The sequence below is a fragment of the Dreissena polymorpha genome, chromosome 7 (assembly GCF_020536995.1).
Source record: "Dreissena polymorpha isolate Duluth1 chromosome 7, UMN_Dpol_1.0, whole genome shotgun sequence".
Lineage (NCBI taxonomy): Eukaryota > Metazoa > Mollusca > Bivalvia > Myida > Dreissenidae > Dreissena > Dreissena polymorpha.
Window position 1 is genome coordinate 83156930 of NC_068361.1, and position 20685 is coordinate 83177614.

Sequence of the window (20685 nt, forward strand, 5' to 3'; positions counted from 1 at the left end):
CGCAAAATTTTGCGCTCGGCCGCCATTGGTGTGTTTTACTATGTACACTTATACTAAGATTAGCAGACTATATATATCATCCGCAGTTTCGTTCTTTGTATATATCATCCGCAGATTTATTAATTACTCATATTGTCCGCAGTTTCCTTCTTTGTATATATCATCCGCAGTTTCCTTCTTTGTACATATCATCCGCAGTTTCCTTCTTTGTTAATATCATCCGCAAATCCCTTTTAAGTATATATCGTCAGCATTATTCGTATTGTCCGCAGATCAAGACCATTGCCCTCGTTGTTGGGGCTAACGACATAGGACGAAGCTCGGCAGCTCACATCGCAGAAGAAGTGAAGGATCTCTGCTTCAGATATCATTTCTTGTCACCACAGTCGTGATACTGTATCTGAGATACTACCACGAGGGCGCGATCTCTTTCACGAACAGACACCAAGACGAATTGAATCGGAGTCCATATTCCTTGAGGAATGGAATGCAGTTGCGGCGGAAGTAAACTGCCGTCATTAAAACGTGAGTTATCCCCTACAGAAGACCCATGTAAATTAAAAAAAATACCTGACCTGTCAATTATACACGAAATAAATGAATTCATTGAATTGAGCGACCGTCGAAATGATAGCGTGATAGAATTTTGCGAAAATGATGTTACACTAGCTATTGATGATAAACATCACACCCACAACGATCATTGGGTAACATCTTTCGAACACAAAAATAAAATTTATTTACTTGACAGTTTAGGCAATACAAGACCCGATGATAAGATCATTCCTGATGGTCTGAAAATACAATTGGCGCAAATTTATGGTGAAGGCGAAAACAAATTTAATATCATAGTTCCGTCAGTGCAAAAACAAGATAATTCCGTCGATTGTTGTCTTTATGCAATTGCGCACGCAACATCTTTGTGTTTTAGGAAAAAACCTTGTTTTGATTTGATATTTAATTCCGTAAAGTTAAGAGAACATCTTTTGTCTTGTTTAGATTCCGAACATATGATTGAATTTCCAACAACCAGTAAAACTATCAGTGTTTGACGCAAAAATAAATCCAAGTAAATAACAATTGATTTATATTGTATTTGTTATTTACCACCATGTGTAGGAGATCAAGTTCATTGCGACAAATGCTCAAACTGGTTTCACAAGCAATGTGTTCATGCACCATCGGATATTTCTAATGTTGATGCGCAATTTGTTTGCCCAAATTGCAACATGTAATGACTTCTATTATATAAAAACATATTACGGGATAAATAGCAATGTATGACTCATTTTTTTATTATATGTTATGTATTTATATTGTGTATCATATATTTTATTACACTTTTTATTATAAAGTATTTTTTTTTATTATATGTTTTTATATTATGTACCATATATATAATTACACTTTCCGGCCGAAATACCGGTGTATGTCGTGTTTGTTTTATTAAATATGTAATTACTTTTTATTATAATTATCTAATTTTTGCATCATGTAATAACTTCTATTATTTAAAAACATTATACGGAATAAATGGCAATGTATGACTTATTTTTTTAATTATATGTATTTATATTATGTACCATATATTTAATTACACTTTCCGGCCAAAATATCGGTGTATGTCTTGTTTTTTTTAAAATATATAATTACTTTCTATTATAATTATCTAGTTTTTCAACATGTAATAACTTCTTTTATATAAAAACATAATACGGGATAAATAGCAATGTATGACTCATTTTTTATTATATGTATTTATATTATGTACCATATATTCAATTACACTTGCTTCAAAATTTAATTTATTGTTTATATAAGTGACGATTTCGGCCTATTTTTTTCAAAATTTGGCTCTTACAAGAGGTGGCCTCCACGTGGCAAGAGCTAGGCAACATATTCATTTTGTTGGCAAACTACCTCATGTATATTTAGAGAGAAATTGAATAGTATTCTGCTTTTTGTTTAAACTTAAGTCAATATCTAACGAAGTTATTATTTACTAAATACATATATATTCAGTAGCCTAAAAATACTATTGTGCTTTATATTTAAACTTAAATAACTTAATATTTACTTTCGAATATTCCAGTACCAAAACATAAAGCGAGAACAATTACAAAACAATTGTTCAATAACAATCCATATCGTCTCCTATTTCCTTCTTTGTTCATATCATCCGCTCTTTCCGATAATCCTTCTTTGTCTATATTATCAGCTTTTACTAAATACGCTATACCATCCGCTCTTTTATCCGCCTTTTAGCACGACCCCTCGTAAAGGTTACCTTGGTTTCCAAAGCAACATGCAGAACTGTGTTGTTTTTTTTCATTCTTCTCAACGAACATGTAAACTCGATCTCTGGACATCTACATACTATCAAAAGACAAAACTGTATGACGCCATCGCCATTTCAACCTCCAACATATTCATCAACGTTCCCAGAAGACGTTATAAACGCGATGCCGTGACTAACACAAAGCACGCCGGTCTTGCATATGAAAACGGACTAAGTAAGGTTGAGGGTTTTAAATAACACTATTGATAAATAGTTGTATTGATTTCAGATTAAGGTTCACAAATCTCCAAGTATATGTTGACGGCATGATTATTTACCTGGGACATACACATATTTTGTGCTTTTTCAATTATTACACTTGATTTGATTTACACTTTTTAAATAATTATTTTACACTTTACTAAACATGATTTATAACTGCTTAACAAACAGCTCGATAAACTAATCCTCTTTTAAATCGACTAATTTAGTTTCGAGATAAAACAAATGTTCGATGATTTGTTATTCAATTACGTTTCTTTCTTAATACTTAATACATAGTGAAAATAAAAATCTATCAATAAACAAGTAAATGATTTTATAAATTTGTGGATAAATCCAACCTGTAAAATGTTTTAGAAGCACGAGTTTTTATATGAAAGCCAACCGAAACGTTAATTGAGATTAATTCTTAACGAAAAAAGAAATGTATCCATCATCCCACATAAATACTAGAGTTGCGACACCTTAAGGGTTTCGCGGGATGGAATGAGTGGAGAGATCAAATCAAATTGAAAATCGATTATTTCTATAAAAAATTATGTACGAAAAAATATGTTGGTACGAAAAAAAAAATTTGGGTACGAAAACAAATTTGAGTACGAAAAAAGGATATGAACAAAATAAGGGTACGAAAAACTTTTTGGGTTCGAAAAAAATGGGTACGACTAAAAAATTAGGTACGAAAAAATTTGGGTACAGAAAATATTTGAGTACGAACAAATGGGTACGAAAAAAATTGGGTACGAACAAATTTGTGAACGAAAAAAATTGGGTAGGAAAAAAAAGTGGGTAGAAAAAAAAAATTTGGTTACGAAAACAAATTAGAGTACGCAAAAATATAGGGAACGAAAGTAAATAGGGTACAAATAAAAATTTGGGTACGAAAAATTTTGGTACGAAACAAATTTCGGTACGAAAAAAATGGGTACGAAAAAAATATTGGTACAAAAAAACTTGGAAACGAAAAACATTTGGGTACGAACAAATTGGGTACGAAAACAATTTTGGTACGAAAAAAATTGGGTACGATAAAAATTGTGTACACAAAACTGTGTACGAAAAAAATTTGCGTACGAAAAAAAATTGGGCACGAAAAAATTTGGGTACGAAAAACATTTGGTACGAACAAAATTGGTTCGATTTTTTTTGGGGTACGAACACATTTGGGTACGAAAAACATTTGGGTACGAAAAAAATGGTTACGAAAAAAATAGGGGTACGAAAAAAATTTGGGAACGAAAAAAAATTTGGTACGAAAAAAATGGGTACAAAAAAAAAATTGGGTACGAAAAAAATATGGGTACGAATTATTTTGGGTACGAAAAAAATTATCTAAAATTAAATTTGAATTGTCTAGTGCGTGAATTTTCCCTGGAGGTGAATTGTATTGGGGTTGCTATTAACGCTATATTTACTTCCGGCCAAGCCACGTGTTTACAGCGATTGCTTAATAAAAAACAACACTTTTTCGTCCTTTAATCAAACACTTGACTTTTCCCAGAAATGACGAATATGCCATCGTGTAGATCGCGTTCTTGTCCATAAATATGTCGAATTTCAGCAAACGTGGTGGGCCAGTTTTCAAGACTCCCAAATCGCGGCTATAACCAAAGAGCTTGACGAATTTTAGTCGCCATTATCATTCGTTCGATGAACGTCATAAATTGATGACGTCCAATACATCACTCATTCCATTCTTAGACTTGCGACACCTTAAGGGTTTCGCGGGATGGAATGAGTGGGGAGATCATATACACTTTTCAGCTTTCCGGAATATGATTCCAGTTCCAAAGCACATATTGCATTAGTTCAATGAGAAGAATTCCCAATTTCGCATAAAACGGCATATTTACAAATCTCTGAAAAACAAACAGTGCTAAAAATTATTTTAAGTAGTCATTTACTATTTAATTGATCATGTCCTCTGATTGTTGCATTTTTAATTTAAAGTTGTGTTCTTATATGCATTTATTGTTGTATTGACTTAAAAAAAAACTAAAATGGATGCCCATTCTTAGTTTGCTGTCTTAGTCTACCCTAAAATTATACATGTTTCTTGCATAATTGAATTATCAAAAACTGCATCCTTTTAAAGGCATTGTCAGAGTTATTTGATTAAGTTAGAGTCAAAGTAAAGCAAATATATTCATTTTTCTTAAAGTGAATCCTCCTCTGAAGCCCCCACTGGGATTCAAACCCAGATCTCTTTCTCTGGGAAGGAAAGTATTCTATCTTGAAATACAAGGGCAAGTAAGAGGACAATTAGCAATTTTAAACCTATAAACATATAAACTTAATTTTTCACATGACCTTAGAAACAAAACAGACATCTCTGAATCTGAAATACATTAAAGTTACAATTCAGGTTTTTAGTATTGTGCATTGTACATGAATGTTCAAGTATTGTATTTATCCTTGGTACACGGAACTGCCTAAAGATGCGTAAAATACCAGCATTCAAATCTGAAAATATCCCATGTGTTTGTTTTAGTCTGTTAGTTCCCTATTTTATTTTAATAAAGCAGTTTTTTCCTTCTCCTGAAAATTTAACAAAATGTCCGTTATGCTACTTCGTAATGTCAATTTCGAAAATTTTATTTTTTCCAAAAAGGTAGACTTAATATTATTAAACAGTTGATGTATGTCACCTAAATAAAAAACACAAACATGGAAAAAAAGTAAAAATGTATAAAAATGTCAGTTACATGACTTATAACATTAAGTAGAGAATATAGCTTTGATACTATAGGATTAGAGTAGACCTTAACACAAAACGTAACCAAATTTTCAATTTTCTTACTATAAAAGGGGGTATTATTCTGTCAAAATAAAGAAAGAAAAAAATGGGTAAGAAAAAATTGTGTGTTCAAAAAAATGTGCGTACGAAAAGAATTGGGTAAGAAACAAGAGCTGTCAGAGGACAGCGCGCTCGACTATTCGAGTGCTTGACATTATAACGTAAGCCATCATGGGCAAATTGTTCATATTCAATGATTTATTTCACGATCTTCAAAAATAAAAAAAGGAAAAACAAAATATTTTAGGGGGGGGGAGTTGAGAGGGGGTATAATGTGGGGTGTGGTCATTTATTAGACGATCTTTCAAAAATAAAAAAAAATAAAAAAAAATTGGGTGGGGGGTAGGGGGGTGAGAGGAGGGTATACTGTGGAGTTGTAATTTATTGGATGTTTAAAAAAATTGGGGGGGGGGGTAGGGGGGTGGTAGGGGGGGGGGGGTAGGGGGGTGGGGGTGAGAGGGGGTATAATGTGGGGTGGGGTAATTTATTAGATGATGTTTAAAAAATAAATTGGGGGGGGGGGGAGGTTGGGGGGGAAGGGATTCTGGGTAGGGACGTGGGGTATTGTTTGGGTGGAATCCATTGTGGTAATCAAGTAAGTGTTGTTTTGTCAAAGTAATAATAAAATGTGATCATAAATAAAGAAGTGATTTAAGCAAAATGTTCAATTATCTAAGTGTAAAAGGGGCCATAATTATGTAAAAATGCTTGATACAGTGGTCTGCTCTTGTTTATATGTTGGGGTCATGTTGGTAAACATGTATGCAAAATATAAAAGCAATATGTCAAACGATATAGGAAATATTTGGGGTATATATATATATATATATATATAAGTCTCAAATGAGCATAATTGTCCCCTACCGGTAAAACCGGAGCGGACTTATGGTTTGCGCTCCGCCTGTCAGTCTGTATGTCTGTCTGTCAGTCAGTCCGTCACACTTTTCTGGATCCTGCCGTGCGATAACTTTAAAAGTTCTTCATATTTTTTCATGAAACTTAAAACATGGATAGATGGCAATATGGAGATTATGCATGTCATTTAATTTTGTTCCTACGTCAAAAATTCTGGTTGCTATGGCAACAAATAAAAAATTAAAAAATACCGTAAATCTACAAATATAATACGCACTTTTTTACCTGTCGATTTTTTCTTCAATTAGGGGGTGCGTATAATATACGAGTTTAGAGCAAAACAAAAATGTTCCTGTGCAAGTTTTCAACTTAATCGCTGTTATTCGCTTTGCGGCAGCCATTTTAAACTACACAATTACATCAAAGGGGTGCAACAGGGCTCGCGCTGTCGTTGCCATTTGAGTCATTTGCGAAAATATTGAGAATTTGGCTCAATAAAAATCTTATTTGTGAAAATGCAAAAATCTAGTAAAATTTCATTGAAAACATCCGCCATTTATATCGGACTCGTTTTCTATATTTGTCTCTTTGTTTTAATGAAAGTGTTCGCAATTCGAACAGTAAACGAAACCCGGTCTGTACCTGATTATGAAACATCGCTTGAATTTATTGTTATTAAAGTGCGCATGGTAGCTGGCAAATCAACATTGAGCTCGCTTACACATGAAATGACGTTGTCGAAAGAAACGTGAGAACGGGAGGAGCTATCGGATAATATTGCTTCATTCATGCACAGACACTGTATACTTTGAATACACAGTTAATATCGTCGTCTGCCTACAAAATAGCGACTGGATGAAAAAAAAAACCTGACAATACCCGTAAATCAATATTTCTTAGCTGACCACTATTTATCTTTCTACCGCATATTTACCATATCTGAAGTAAAGAGTGGTTATTAAATAATTAGTTTTATGATGCTTATAAAGTCTATTACACCTGTCTGCGGATTGCCGAATTACATTGAAAGGTGATAATTAATTAATTAGTTTTTTACTCCCAAACTAGCCTTAATGACAGCAGCGTATTTTAATTAAAGAGATCATGAAAAGCATGAGCGGTTTAATTGTATTTTAAGTTATATTAATGTATCGAGTTTGTAACTCGAAAAAAGAAAAAGTAATTCATCTAGACAACTATAAAAACGGAAGTAACCATTTTGTCTTCTTATTACTTTATTATTATTATAACTATTATCGTCCTGAATATTGTCAAATTGAATTCAATGTAAAAACAAAAAACAGCATCTCTGCTTCTTTCTTTTGTAATTATGACTGCTTGTCCCGGATGTCAGCAAGGGGCCCGTGTGTTATCGGTAACAATCAATGGTAATATAAACAATAGACAGAGATATTTATTATGCAACTGTCATAACAACAGCACTATAACACACACACACAATGTGTTGTTGCTAGTTGTTGATCAGGACGACAGTCGACAGAAAGAGAAATAACTTCATAAGTTATCGCAAATGGGAAGATGACAATGCAGTTTTGAAGGTAGTTTACCCATTATCCGTAGAAAGACATTCGAACACACTACTGAAAGATACATTTGCACTTATTGAAGATATCGACTGAATAGGAGTATTTCCTAAAACGGCTTTTAGATCCGCCAAAACCTCCAATTTGTTTTCACTATTTGGAAGAGAATCAATTAATGCCGCTATGGACGCTGCCATCTTGTTTTAATGAACAAAACAAACACCCTACTTCTGAAACAGAGGATGCACACCACTTATTTCAGGTGGACAACTTACGCTTTTAATCGGTCGTGAGGAAAGCGTATTATTGCATGGTTAAGCGAAATAATAAATTCATTAAAAATAACTTCGCACTATATTGGGCAAATCATTAATGTGACATGACTTGACGATAAGCACTTTTTTTTTAATTTATATATAACAAAGTCCATTTATATAATTATTTATACTTGTATTTAATATGACGAGTTAGATCTGCTATTAGCAATGCTTTAGCTTTTTGCACACCATGCTATTGCTGGCATTAATCTTCAATAAAAAACGATATGATCTGACATAACCAATGTGTTAATTCTTTATAGGGGTGATATTGTTATTGAGTCACTTAAACCAAGTAATTGTAGACACAAAGTAATGTTTGTTCTTGTTTTTAAAAAGACCATTGATATGTGCAAAGAAAAAGTCGTTACATTTTAAATGAAACATTAAATTTAAGGGTGACTTTATTTATTTTTTCCTCGTAAAGGGCACGTACTAAAAGGCGGATAAAAGAGCGGATGATATAGGGTATATAGTTAAGAGCGGGTAATATAGACAAAGAAGGATTATCCGAAAGAGCGGATGATATGAACAAAGAAGGAAACTGCGGATGATAAATACAAAGAAGGAATCTGCGGATGATATATTTGATATAGGGTATATATGTAGTAAAGAGCGGATAATATAGACAAAGAAGGATTATCGGAAAGAGCGGATGATATGAACAGAGAAGGAAACTGCGGATGATATATACAAAGAAGGAATCTTACAGATTTTTTTGGCGGCCGATCGCAAAATTTTGCGCTCGGCCGCCATTGGTGTGTTTTACTATGTACACTTATACTAAGATTAGCAGACTATATATATCATCCGCAGTTTCGTTCTTTGTATATATCATCCGCAGATTTATTAATTACTCATATTGTCCGCAGTTTCCTTCTTTGTATATATCATCCGCAGTTTCCTTCTTTGTACATATCATCCGCAGTTTCCTTCTTTGTTAATATCATCCGCAAATCCCTTTTAAGTATATATCGTCAGCATTATTCGTATTGTCCGCAGATCAAGACCATTGCCCTCGTTGTTGGGGCTAACGACATAGGACGAAGCTCGGCAGCTCACATCGCAGAAGAAGTGAAGGATCTCTGCTTCAGATATCATTTCTTGTCACCACAGTCGTGATACTGTATCTGAGATACTACCACGAGGGCGCGATCTCTTTCACGAACAGACACCAAGGCGAATTGAATCGGAGTCCATATTCCTTGAGGAATGGAATGCAGTTGCGGCGGAAGTAAACTGCCGTCATTAAAACGTGAGTTATCCCCTACAGAAGACCCATGTAAATTAAAAAAAATACCTGACCTGTCAATTATACACGAAATAAATGAATTCATTGAATTGAGCGACCGTCGAAATGATAGCGTGATAGAATTTTGCGAAAATGATGTTACACTAGCTATTGATGATAAACATCACACCCACAACGATCATTGGGTAACATCTTTCGAACACAAAAATAAAATTTATTTACTTGACAGTTTAGGCAATACAAGACCCGATGATAAGATCATTCCTGATGGTCTGAAAATACAATTGGCGCAAATTTATGGTGAAGGCGAAAACAAATTTAATATCATAGTTCCGTCAGTGCAAAAACAAGATAATTCCGTCGATTGTGGTCTTTATGCAATTGCGCACGCAACATCTTTGTGTTTTAGGAAAAAACCTTGTTTTGATTTGATATTTAATTCCGTAAAGTTAAGAGAACATCTTTTGTCTTGTTTAGATTCCGAACATATGATTGAATTTCCAACAACCAGTAAAACTATCATTGTTTGACGCAAAAATAAATCCAAGTAAATAACAATTGATTTATATTGTATTTGTTATTTACCACCATGTGTAGGAGATCAAGTTCATTGCGACAAATGCTCAAACTGGTTTCACAAGCAATGTGTTCATGCACCATCGGATATTTCTAATGTTGATGCGCAATTTGTTTGCCCAAATTGCAACATGTAATGACTTCTATTATATAAAAACATATAACGGGATAAATAGCAATGTATGACTCATTTTTTTATTATATGTTATGTATTTATATTGTGTATCATATATTTTATTACACTTTTTATTATAAAGTATTTTTTTTATTATATGTTTTTATATTATGTACCATATATATAATTACACTTTCCGGCCGAAATACCGGTGTATGTCGTGTTTGTTTTATTAAATATGTAATTACTTTTTATTATAATTATCTAATTTTTGCATCATGTAATAACTTCTATTATTTAAAAACATTATACGGAATAAATGGCAATGTATGACTTATTTTTTTAATTATATGTATTTATATTATGTACCATATATTTATTTACACTTTCCGGCCAAAATATCGGTGTATGTCTTTTTTTTTTTTAAATATATAATTACTTTCTATTATAATTATCTAGTTTTTCAACATGTAATAACTTCTATTATATAAAAACATAATACGGGATAAATAGCAATGTATGACTCATTTTTTATTATATGTATTTATATTATGTACCATATATTTAATTACACTTGCTTCAAAATTTAATTTATTGTTTATATAAGTGACGATTTCGGCCTATTTTTTCAAAATTTGGCTCTTACAAGAGGTGGCCTCCACGTGGCAAGAGCTAGGCAACATATTCATTTTGTTGGCAAACTACCTCATGTATATTTAGAGAGAAATTGAATAGTATTCTGCTTTTTGTTTAAACTTAAGTCAATATCTAACGAAGTTATTATTTACTAAATACATATATATTCAGTAGCCTAAAAATACTATTGTGCTTTATATTTAAACTTAAATAACTTAATATTTACTTTCGAATATTCCAGTACCAAAACATAAAGCGAGAACAATTACAAAACAATTGTTCAATAACAATCCATATCGTCTCCTATTTCCTTCTTTGTTCATATCATCCGCTCTTTCCGATAATCCTTCTTTGTCTATATAGAGAATACTAGGTCGGTGCCGAATAAAGCAAAGTTTATTTTGCGAGGCTTAGAAAATCTGAACCACGAGCCTTGGCGAGTGGTTCAGATTTTCGTGCCGAGCAAGATAAACTTTGCTTTATTCGGCACCGACCTAGTATTCGATTTATCCCATCAATTTTCTTGGTCGTAAATTATTTCTTTAAAATAGAATAGAAAAATCGAACTAGACGGAAAATCCCAAAGATATTTTAAGCAAACATTGTTTCATTATTTTAATCGTGTCGAGCCTAATACATTACAAAAAGATCAGTAACCAACCTGTTTTTCGTTTATCATACCTCTACGTCCCCGATTATTAAGAACTTATGAAAAAAAAGACACTAAACAACTGCATCTTTAGCGTGAAACAACATGCATTGTGTCGTATGACGTATTAATAATGACGTCACGAGTACGCGCACTTAATATTTGTAAATAATGTTTATTTGCTTTTTTAGTTGCATTATGTGTAAAAACTATATTACATCTTGGTATCAAATTGTTTGTTTTGTTGAATCTGATTCGATTTTACTAGAAATGATTACTTTATAGTTGATTCCGAGTAATATGAACATTCTTCGCCGCGCGTGACAGCTATATTTCAGCACTGCTGAAATAAAGGTAAATTTATTTCACAGTGGTTTATTTCGACAATGCACGTCTGATGATGGGATAAATTATCAGCTTTTACTAAATACGCTATACCATCCGCTCTTTTATCCGCCTTTTAGCACGACCCCTCGTAAAGGTTACCTTGGTTTCCAAAGCAACATGCAGAACTGTGTTGTTTTTTTTCATTCTTCTCAACGAACATGTAAACTCGATCTCTGGACATCTACATACTATCAAAAGACAAAACTGTATGACGCCATCGCCATTTCAACCTCCAACATATTCATCAACGTTCCCAGAAGACGTTATAAACGCGATGCCGTGACTAACACAAAGCACGCCGGTCTTGCATATGAAAACGGACTAAGTAAGGTTGAGGGTTTTAAATAACACTATTGATAAATAGTTGTATTGATTTCAGATTAAGGTTCACAAATCTCCAAGTATATGTTGACGGCATGATTATTTACCTGGGACAATTATTACACTTGATTTGATTTACACTTTTTAAATTATTAATTTACACTTTACTACACATGATTTATAACTGCTTAACAAACAGCTCGATAAACTAATCCTCTTTTAAATCGACTAATTTAGTTTCGAGATAAAACAAATGTTCGATGATTTGTTATTCAATTACGTTTCTTTCTTAATACTTAATACATAGTGAAAATAAAAATCTATCAATAAACAAGTAAATGTTTTTATAATTTGTGGATAAATCCAACCTGTAAAATGTTTTAGAAGCACGAGTTTTTATATGAAAGCCAACCGAAACGTTAATTGAGATTAATTCTTAACGAAAAAAGAAATGTATCCATCATCCCACATAAATACTAGAGTTGCGACACCTTAAGGGTTTCGCGGGATGGAATGAGTGGAGAGATCAAATCAAATTGAAAATCGATTATTTCTATAAAAAATTATGTACGAAAAAATATGTTGGTACGAAAAAAAAATTTGGGTACGAAAACAAATTTGAGTACGAAAAAAGGATATGAACAAAATAAGGGTACGAAAAACTTTTTGGGTTCGAAAAAAATGGGTACGACTAAAAAATTAGGTACGAAAAAATTTGGGTACAGAAAATATTTGAGTACGAACAAATGGGTACGAAAAAAATTGGGTACGAACAAATTTGTGAACGAAAAAAATTGGGTAGGAAAAAAAAGTGGGTAGAAAAAAAAAATTTGGTTACGAAAACAAATTAGAGTACGCAAAAATATAGGGAACGAAAGTAAATAGGGTACAAATAAAAATTTGGGTACGAAAAATTTTGGTACGAAACAAATTTCGGTACGAAAAAAATGGGTACGAAAAAAATATTGGTACAAAAAAACTTGGAAACGAAAAACATTTGGGTACGAACAAATTGGGTACGAAAACAATTTTGGTACGAAAAAAATTGGGTACGATAAAAATTGTGTACACAAAACTGTGTACGAAAAAAATTTGGGTACGAAAAAAAATTGGGCACGAAAAAATTTGTGTACGAAAAACATTTGGTACGAACAAAATTGGTTCGATTTTTTTTGGGGTACGAACACATTTGGGTACGAAAAACATTTGGGTACGAAAAAAATGGTTACGAAAAAAATAGGGGTACGAAAAAAATTTGGGAACGAAACAAATTTTGGTACGAAAAAAATGGGTACAAAAAAAAAATTGGGTACGAAAAAAATATGGGTACGAATTATTTTGGGTACGAAAAAAATTATCTAAAATTAAATTTGAATTGTCTAGTGCGTGAATTTTCCCTGGAGGTGAATTGTATTGGGGTTGCTATTAACGCTATATTTACTTCCGGCCAAGCCACGTGTTTACAGCGATTGCTTAATAAAAAACAACACTTTTTCGTCCTTTAATCAAAAACTTGACTTTTCCCAGAAATGACGAATATGCCATCGTGTAGATCGCGTTCTTGTTCATAAATATGTCGAATTTCAGCAATCGTGGTGGGCCAGTTTTCAAGACTCCCAAATCGCGGCTATAACCAAAGAGCTTGACGAATTTTAGTCGCCATTATCATTCGTTCGATGAACGTCATAAATTGATGACGTCCAATACATCACTCATTCCATTCTTAGACTTGCGACACCTTAAGGGTTTCGCGGGATGGAATGAGTGGGGAGATCATATACACTTTTCAGCTTTCCGGAATATGATTCCAGTTCCAAAGCACATATTGCATGAGTTCAATGAGAAGAATTCCCAATTTCGCATAAAACGGCATATTTACAAATCTCTGAAAAACAAACAGTGCTAAAAATTATTTTAAGTAGTCATTTACTATTTAATTGATCATGTCCTCTGATTGTTGCATTTTTAATTTAAAGTTGTGTTCTTATATGCATTTATTGTTGTATTGACTTAAAAAAAAAACTAAAATGGATGCCCATTCTTAGTTTGCTGTCTTAGTCTACCCTAAAATTATACATGTTTCTTGCATAATTGAATTATCAAAAACTGCATCCTTTTAAAGGCATTGTCAGAGTTATTTGATTAAGTTAGAGTCAAAGTAAAGCAAATATATTCATTTTTCTTAAAGTGAATCCTCCTCTGAAGTCCCCACTGGGATTCAAACCCAGATCTCTTTCTCTGGGAAGGAAAGTATTCTATCTTGAAATACAAGGGCAAGTAAGAGGACAATTAGCAATTTTAAACCTATAAACATATAAACTTAATTTTTCACATGACCTTAGAAACAAAACAGACATCTCTGAATCTGAAATACATTAAAGTTACAATTCAGGTTTTTAGTATTGTGCATTGTACATGAATGTTCAAGTATTGTATTTATCCTTGGTACACAGAACTGCCTAAAGATGCGTAAAATACCAGCATTCAAATCTGAAAATATCCCATGTGTTTGTTTTAGTCTGTTAGTTCCCTATTTTATTTTAATAAAGCAGTTTTTTCCTTCTCCTGAAAATTTAACAAAATGTCCGTTATGCTACTTCGTAATGTCAATTTCGAAAATTTTATTTTTTCCAAAAAGGTAGACTTAATATTATTAAACAGTTGATGTATGTCACCTAAATAAAAAACACAAACATGGAAAAAAAGTAAAAATGTATAAAAATGTCAGTTACATGACTTATAACATTAAGTAGAGAATATAGCTTTGATACTATAGGATTAGAGTAGACCTTAACACAAAACGTAACCAAATTTTCAATTTTCTTACTATAAAAGGGGGTATTATTCTGTCAAAATAAAGAAAGAAAAAAATGGGTAAGAAAAAATTGTGTGTTCAAAAAAATGTGCGTACGAAAAGAATTGGGTAAGAAACAAGAGCTGTCAGAGGACAGCGCGCTCGACTATTCGAGTGCTTGACATTATAACGTAAGCCATCATGGGCAAATTGTTCATATTCAATGATTTATTTCACGATCTTCAAAAAATAAAAAAAGGAAAAAAAAAATATTTTAGGGGGGGGGAGTTGAGAGGGGGTATAATGTGGGGTGTGGTCATTTATTAAACGATCTTTCAAAAATAAAAAAAAATAAAAAAAAATTGGGTGGGGGTAGGGGGGTGAGAGGAGGGTATACTGTGGAGTTGTAATTTATTGGATGTTTAAAAAAATTGGGGGGGGGGGGGGTAGGGGGGGTGGTAGGGGGGGGGTAGGGGGGTGGGGGGTGAGAGGGGGTATAATGTGGGGTGGGGTAATTTATTAGATGATGTTTAAAAAATAAATTGGGGGGGGAGGTTGGGGGGAAGGGATTCTGGGTAGGGACGTGGGGTATTGTTTGGGTGGAATCCATTGTGGTAATCAAGTAAGTGTTGTTTTGTCAAAGTAATAATAAAATGTGATCATAAATAAAGAAGTGATGGCAATTTAAGCAAAATGTTCAATTATCTAAGTGTAAAAGGGGCCATAATTATGTAAAAATGCTTGATACAGTGGTCTGCTCTTGTTTATATGTTGGGGTCATGTTGGTAAACATGTATGCAAAATATAAAAGCAATATGTCAAACGATATAGGAAATATTTGGGGTATATATATATATATATATATATATATATATATATAGTACGCAAACTTTAACATAGATTAATAAATAATATGCATATTCTAAGTATAAAAGGGGCAATAATTATGACAACATGCTTGATAGAGTTGTCTGCTCTTGTTTATAGGTTGGAGTGATGTTGGTAAACAAGTATGCAAAATATGAAAGCAATATGTCAAGAGACAATGAAAATAAATGTGGTAGTACGAAAACTTAAACATTTGCTGCATATTCTAAGTGGAAAAGGGGCCATAATTATGACAAAATGCTTGATAGAGTTGTCTGCTCTTGTTTATAGGTTGGGGTCATGTTGGTAAACAAGTATGCAAAATATGAAAGCAATATGTGAAGGGACAAAGAAAATATTTGGGGTAGTATGAAAATTTTAACATTTGCACGCTAACGCTAACGCAGACGCTAACGCAGACACCGGAGTGAGTAGGATAGCTCCATTATATATAATAGTCGAGCTAAAAATGAGTGAAAATCTCTGACCCGGCCCCACCCCAACCCCCATAACTTTTGACCAAGGGGTCAGATCAAAATTCCAAATAGTGCAGGGTCGCACATTATGCTCATATAGCTACCATGTGTGTAAGTTTAAAGGTTCTTTTTCTTAAAGTGTAGGTAGAGATAGTGGCCAGGACGGACAGACGGACGGACAGCGGAGATAACCAGAAAATTGCAAATCAACTCAGCTGGACTGCATTAATCGCAGGAATAAGGGTAAACCTGTTCAGAGCAAACTAACGCTGCAAACAAAGTACAAGCTTTAAGTGTCAGGACGCAGCACTATCAATACATTCTGCATCAGGAAGTACACGACCGTAAGGATTTTAGGGACCCCAAACCTGAATTTGACAGTCTTCCACACCTTAAGCATCAAAAAAATATTTATTTGCTTGTGTACCTGATAATTTATTATTATTACCTGTTTTGGCATCACCAACCTTTATTAATTGGCCCTCGGATAAGCCATGTTGGTGGAATGGGGCTCTGTTTAAATGATCATGCTATATGCACAAGCTATTTTTGCGTAAGTGGCTCACAGAGTCCCTGGTGTTGAATTTAGACATCATGTACATTTGTAGCACATTAACGCTACACGATCAACCAATATGCCTTTTGATTTTAAGTCCCAAAGCAATTTAGCCCTTATTTGGCCATAATAGGGTGGGGGATCTATTTGAAATACAACTATTCCAGATACCAAAATCTGAATTCATTCATTTAATGCACTTATCTTCATTTTTGCTACAATATGACCATAAATCAGCTTTCCCAGTCATATTTGGCACTTCATTGTTTACCTATGAAAGGTAAGAAGAAATTGAAGCAGCATTTTATAATATAAAATGCACTCAAACATGCACTTAAAATTAAGTTAAAAACAATTGTAATTCTAATCATATTAATTTTTCTTCATTTTTCTCAATTGTATGGTTAAGCGACTATTTTTCCCGATTTCATGGTTTATCATGTTTATTATCCGAATCCAAAAGGCACTGGCTTTAACAAACTGTCTAAGCATGTACATATATATTAAAATTGCTTTATGAGTGATTATGGGTGATATAAATCTAACATGTTATATCATAAATCTATATTGTTTGTATTTTACGTAAACATTATTACCCAACAGTGTGGTCAAACATATTTTTTGTTTTTTTATGACGTTGTTTCACACATTGCTGTAACCAGTGATTTTTTTGCTTAATATTTTACAGCCTATGCGGCTGTGCCTTATGGATTGGGAAAAAGCGAGATAGTCCATGCAATTGGGAAAAAGTAAACATTGTAAATATGATAATGATTATAAATTTCAGTTAACCAATTATTTATTAATGCATGATTTCTAAAATTTATATAATAAAGTGCTGGGGAATTAAATCGCTGTATAATAAACTCAATAAACCAATTATTTAGTTTATTGGAAAAGTTTTGCATATTTTGGGGGAAATTTATGTCCGATTGGGAAAAATTGCTACTTTTTGCCGTTTGGAAACGGCCTGTAAGGGGCTGTAATTATGGGCAGATAAAATCACTGGTAACGTACAATCCTTATACGGAATGAAGGAGTTTTATTTACCAGTAAACTTTTTTATTTTTTTGATACTTTAAAAAATATTTTACTGTTAAATGTAATGTGTCGGACTTGATGTTATTAAAATCTAGAGTTTTAATGAGATTATGTCACACAATATACGTATAAAAATATTTAAGTGCGCATCCGACTTGTCGTCATTAAAATCCAGAGTTAAAATGAAAAGACGTCACACGAGATAGGTATTTCATACCATCTTCGCTCTTTTATGGTATAAAATTACTGAGGGTGTACATCCTAGTTTAGTGGGATATTTTCAGATTTATATACTGGTATTTTACACGTCTTAAACTTTAACTGTTACATATCGCAGATTCAAAGATGTCTGTTTTGATTTAAAGGTCATTTTACTCTGCATATCCCAGACATGAAGAGTGTACAAATTTGTGCAAACAATTAATATTTTATTAAATCAATGAAATTTATCAATTGTAATTACCAGGTTACTATGGACGTTGGTCATGAAATTGATTCGGAAATTGCTGACAATGATCTATGTCAAAAATGTTTTACAAATACGGATGATCAGTGGATACAATGTGACTCTTGTAATAAATGGTTTCACCGAAAATGCTCTGGAATAAGAACTGCAAAATTGTGGTCAAAATTCTCAAAACAAAATGCTTCATGGTTATGTATAGAGTGCAAATGAATGTGTATGTTTGTTATTGTGAAATTCTCTCTTTACAAAGCATGTTTATGTGTATATATATATACATATATATATATATATATATATAATATATATATATATATATATATATATATATATATATATATATAGCACAACACTTTGTGATACATGATGCATGTATGAATGAAATTAAATTTTGCATCCAAATATCCAATTATGTGTGATCGTAGTCAAATTACCAACTTGTATATATATTGTAATATATTTTATTAACAATGTGATAATTTATTTATGTAATTTCAACGTGCTTTGAAATGTTATACATGTAATACATATCTTACAGTGCTCATGTCGGTGCACACCCCAATATGACGGACAACTTCTTGAACGGTCGGCAGCTTGATGTTACTAGTGGAGACTCGGTAACCGCACGCACTGTTCCAGCGTTCTTCCGATGTTACGCCATAACCGGAAGCCCTTTTCCGACGGTCTGCCGCGGTGACACCACAGCTGGACGCTTTCTCCCGGCTGTCTTCCGCGGTGACGCCAGCCGGGTCTGCATGTCCGGCGGTCGGGGTGGCCCTTACTCCAGACTGGACCGCCACCCGCTGCACGCGAAACGTACCGACATAACTAGAACCCCCATGGTCCCGCTCAGTGCTCTCATCGATGGCCATCCGTGGATCCCGGACGACTTCTGAAGCTGTCGGCAACGCGAACGAAACTGCGTCATGCACGTGGTCGGTATGCTGTAGGCTTCCCCCCTCGAGGCTCAAAACCTGCCCATCAAAAATAATAGTGGCCTCTGACATATTGATGATGGCCCTGCCCGGATTCATCAAAATGTCGAAACCAAGTAGCATATCGACATCTGTCGGGGCTACATACAAATGCTCGTGATACCAGCAGTTACCAATCTTTAACTTGACTGGGCCTACGACAAAACCCTGCATTGAGGCGTCCCTTTCTGTCATCAACAGCTTGACATCACGCCGGGTGGGAGGTGGCTGCTTCATGGCCTTATAGACCCGATCTGAAATGAGGCTGACCTCCGCTGCAGAATCAACCACTGCATCAACCATTACGTCACCAACCTGAACCTTCAAACGAAACTGCGCAGCTGAACCCAACTGGCTGACGCGGCCTACTTCCGGTCTACTCTGCTGCTCAGCCGCCATGGTCACTGACAGCGGTATCGACTCATTGTTGGCAACGGACCCGACGCCCATACGACAACCACACCGGAAATGTTCCAAATCACCAAACAAGCAAGATATGTCCAGCCTCGCCATTACAGGATACTCGCCCCAATTTGAACCATACCTGCCTCTCTTCGATCCCTCGGGGCGGACATTTGAATTTGGGTATCCACTACGGTACCCGTTGTTTCGCCGGTTTCCGGCGCTCCCATGGTAAGCAATTGGGCCGGATCTCCTTTAGTAGGCATGTTGGTTCCGATGCCCACGTGGACCGCCGCAACCCGTACCCTCGGGATACCTAACCAGGCGTTGCTTGTTGAGCCGCCGGTTCTGGCTGCCGTCTTCATTGGAACCTTCGGCCGCGTACTCGCCATACAATCCCTCGTCTTTATCGGAACGGAACACCTGAACCGGTTGTCTGACGCGGGAATCATCGTCCTGGCTCCCACAAGAGTTCGACAATCGCTCCACAGAACCTAGTATTCGATCGACCACCTTGGTCAATTTGTCGACCGCCGACCCACTTACCGTATCTGGAGAGGGTGCTCTTCTCACCTCATGAACACACCTCGACTCTTCTCGCTCACTCTCTTGGCTATCCCTCGGAGCCGCGGCGCAAGCCGACTGAACATGGCTATATATCCTCATCATGTTCATCGCATCTCCCATCGATGTGGGTAACTGCAGGCTTACATGCTTGCCGGCCTCCTTGTCAAGCAAACCGTGACAAAACTTCGTCACTGCCTGCTCAGTGGCGAACGCAAAGGGCAGATCACGAAATGCCGTTGTTGCCAGCGTCAACACCCGATCGGACCAATCGTCCAGGGACTCGCCTACTTCTTGTTGGACATCCTGGAAACGACCCTGCGCGGTGGCTGGGAGCTCCCTGGCATCAAAGCGCTCCTGAAGCCGCTGCATAAGCTCGGCGTAAGGTAACGTCTCCCTTTCTACGGTCAGTAATGCATAAAAGTCCACCGCCTTACCAGTTAAACACCAACAAAGACAATCACCGCATTCTTCGTCAGACAAATCTTGCACCCTTGCGTAGCGCTCAAACTTCCTCTTAAACAACAACCAATTGCTGC

General features: G+C 34.8%; 1 protein-coding gene across 4 annotated transcripts in view; it reads right to left on the reverse strand.

Moving 5' to 3' along the window:
* Window positions 1-20685, reverse strand: part of LOC127838090 (26S proteasome non-ATPase regulatory subunit 5-like) — a 158837-nt gene that overhangs the window by 17361 nt on the left and 120791 nt on the right. Inside the window, exon 2 of one of the 4 annotated variants that reach the window (XM_052365668.1) lies at window positions 7781-7893. The exons of 2 other annotated variants lie outside the window; for them this stretch is intronic. In XM_052365668.1, coding sequence (XP_052221628.1) covers window positions 7781-7893 — 113 coding nt within the window. Of the gene's footprint in view, window positions 1-7780; window positions 7959-20685 lie in introns of those variants that run through there. One more of the 4 variants, XM_052365666.1, reaches the window with a different exon arrangement.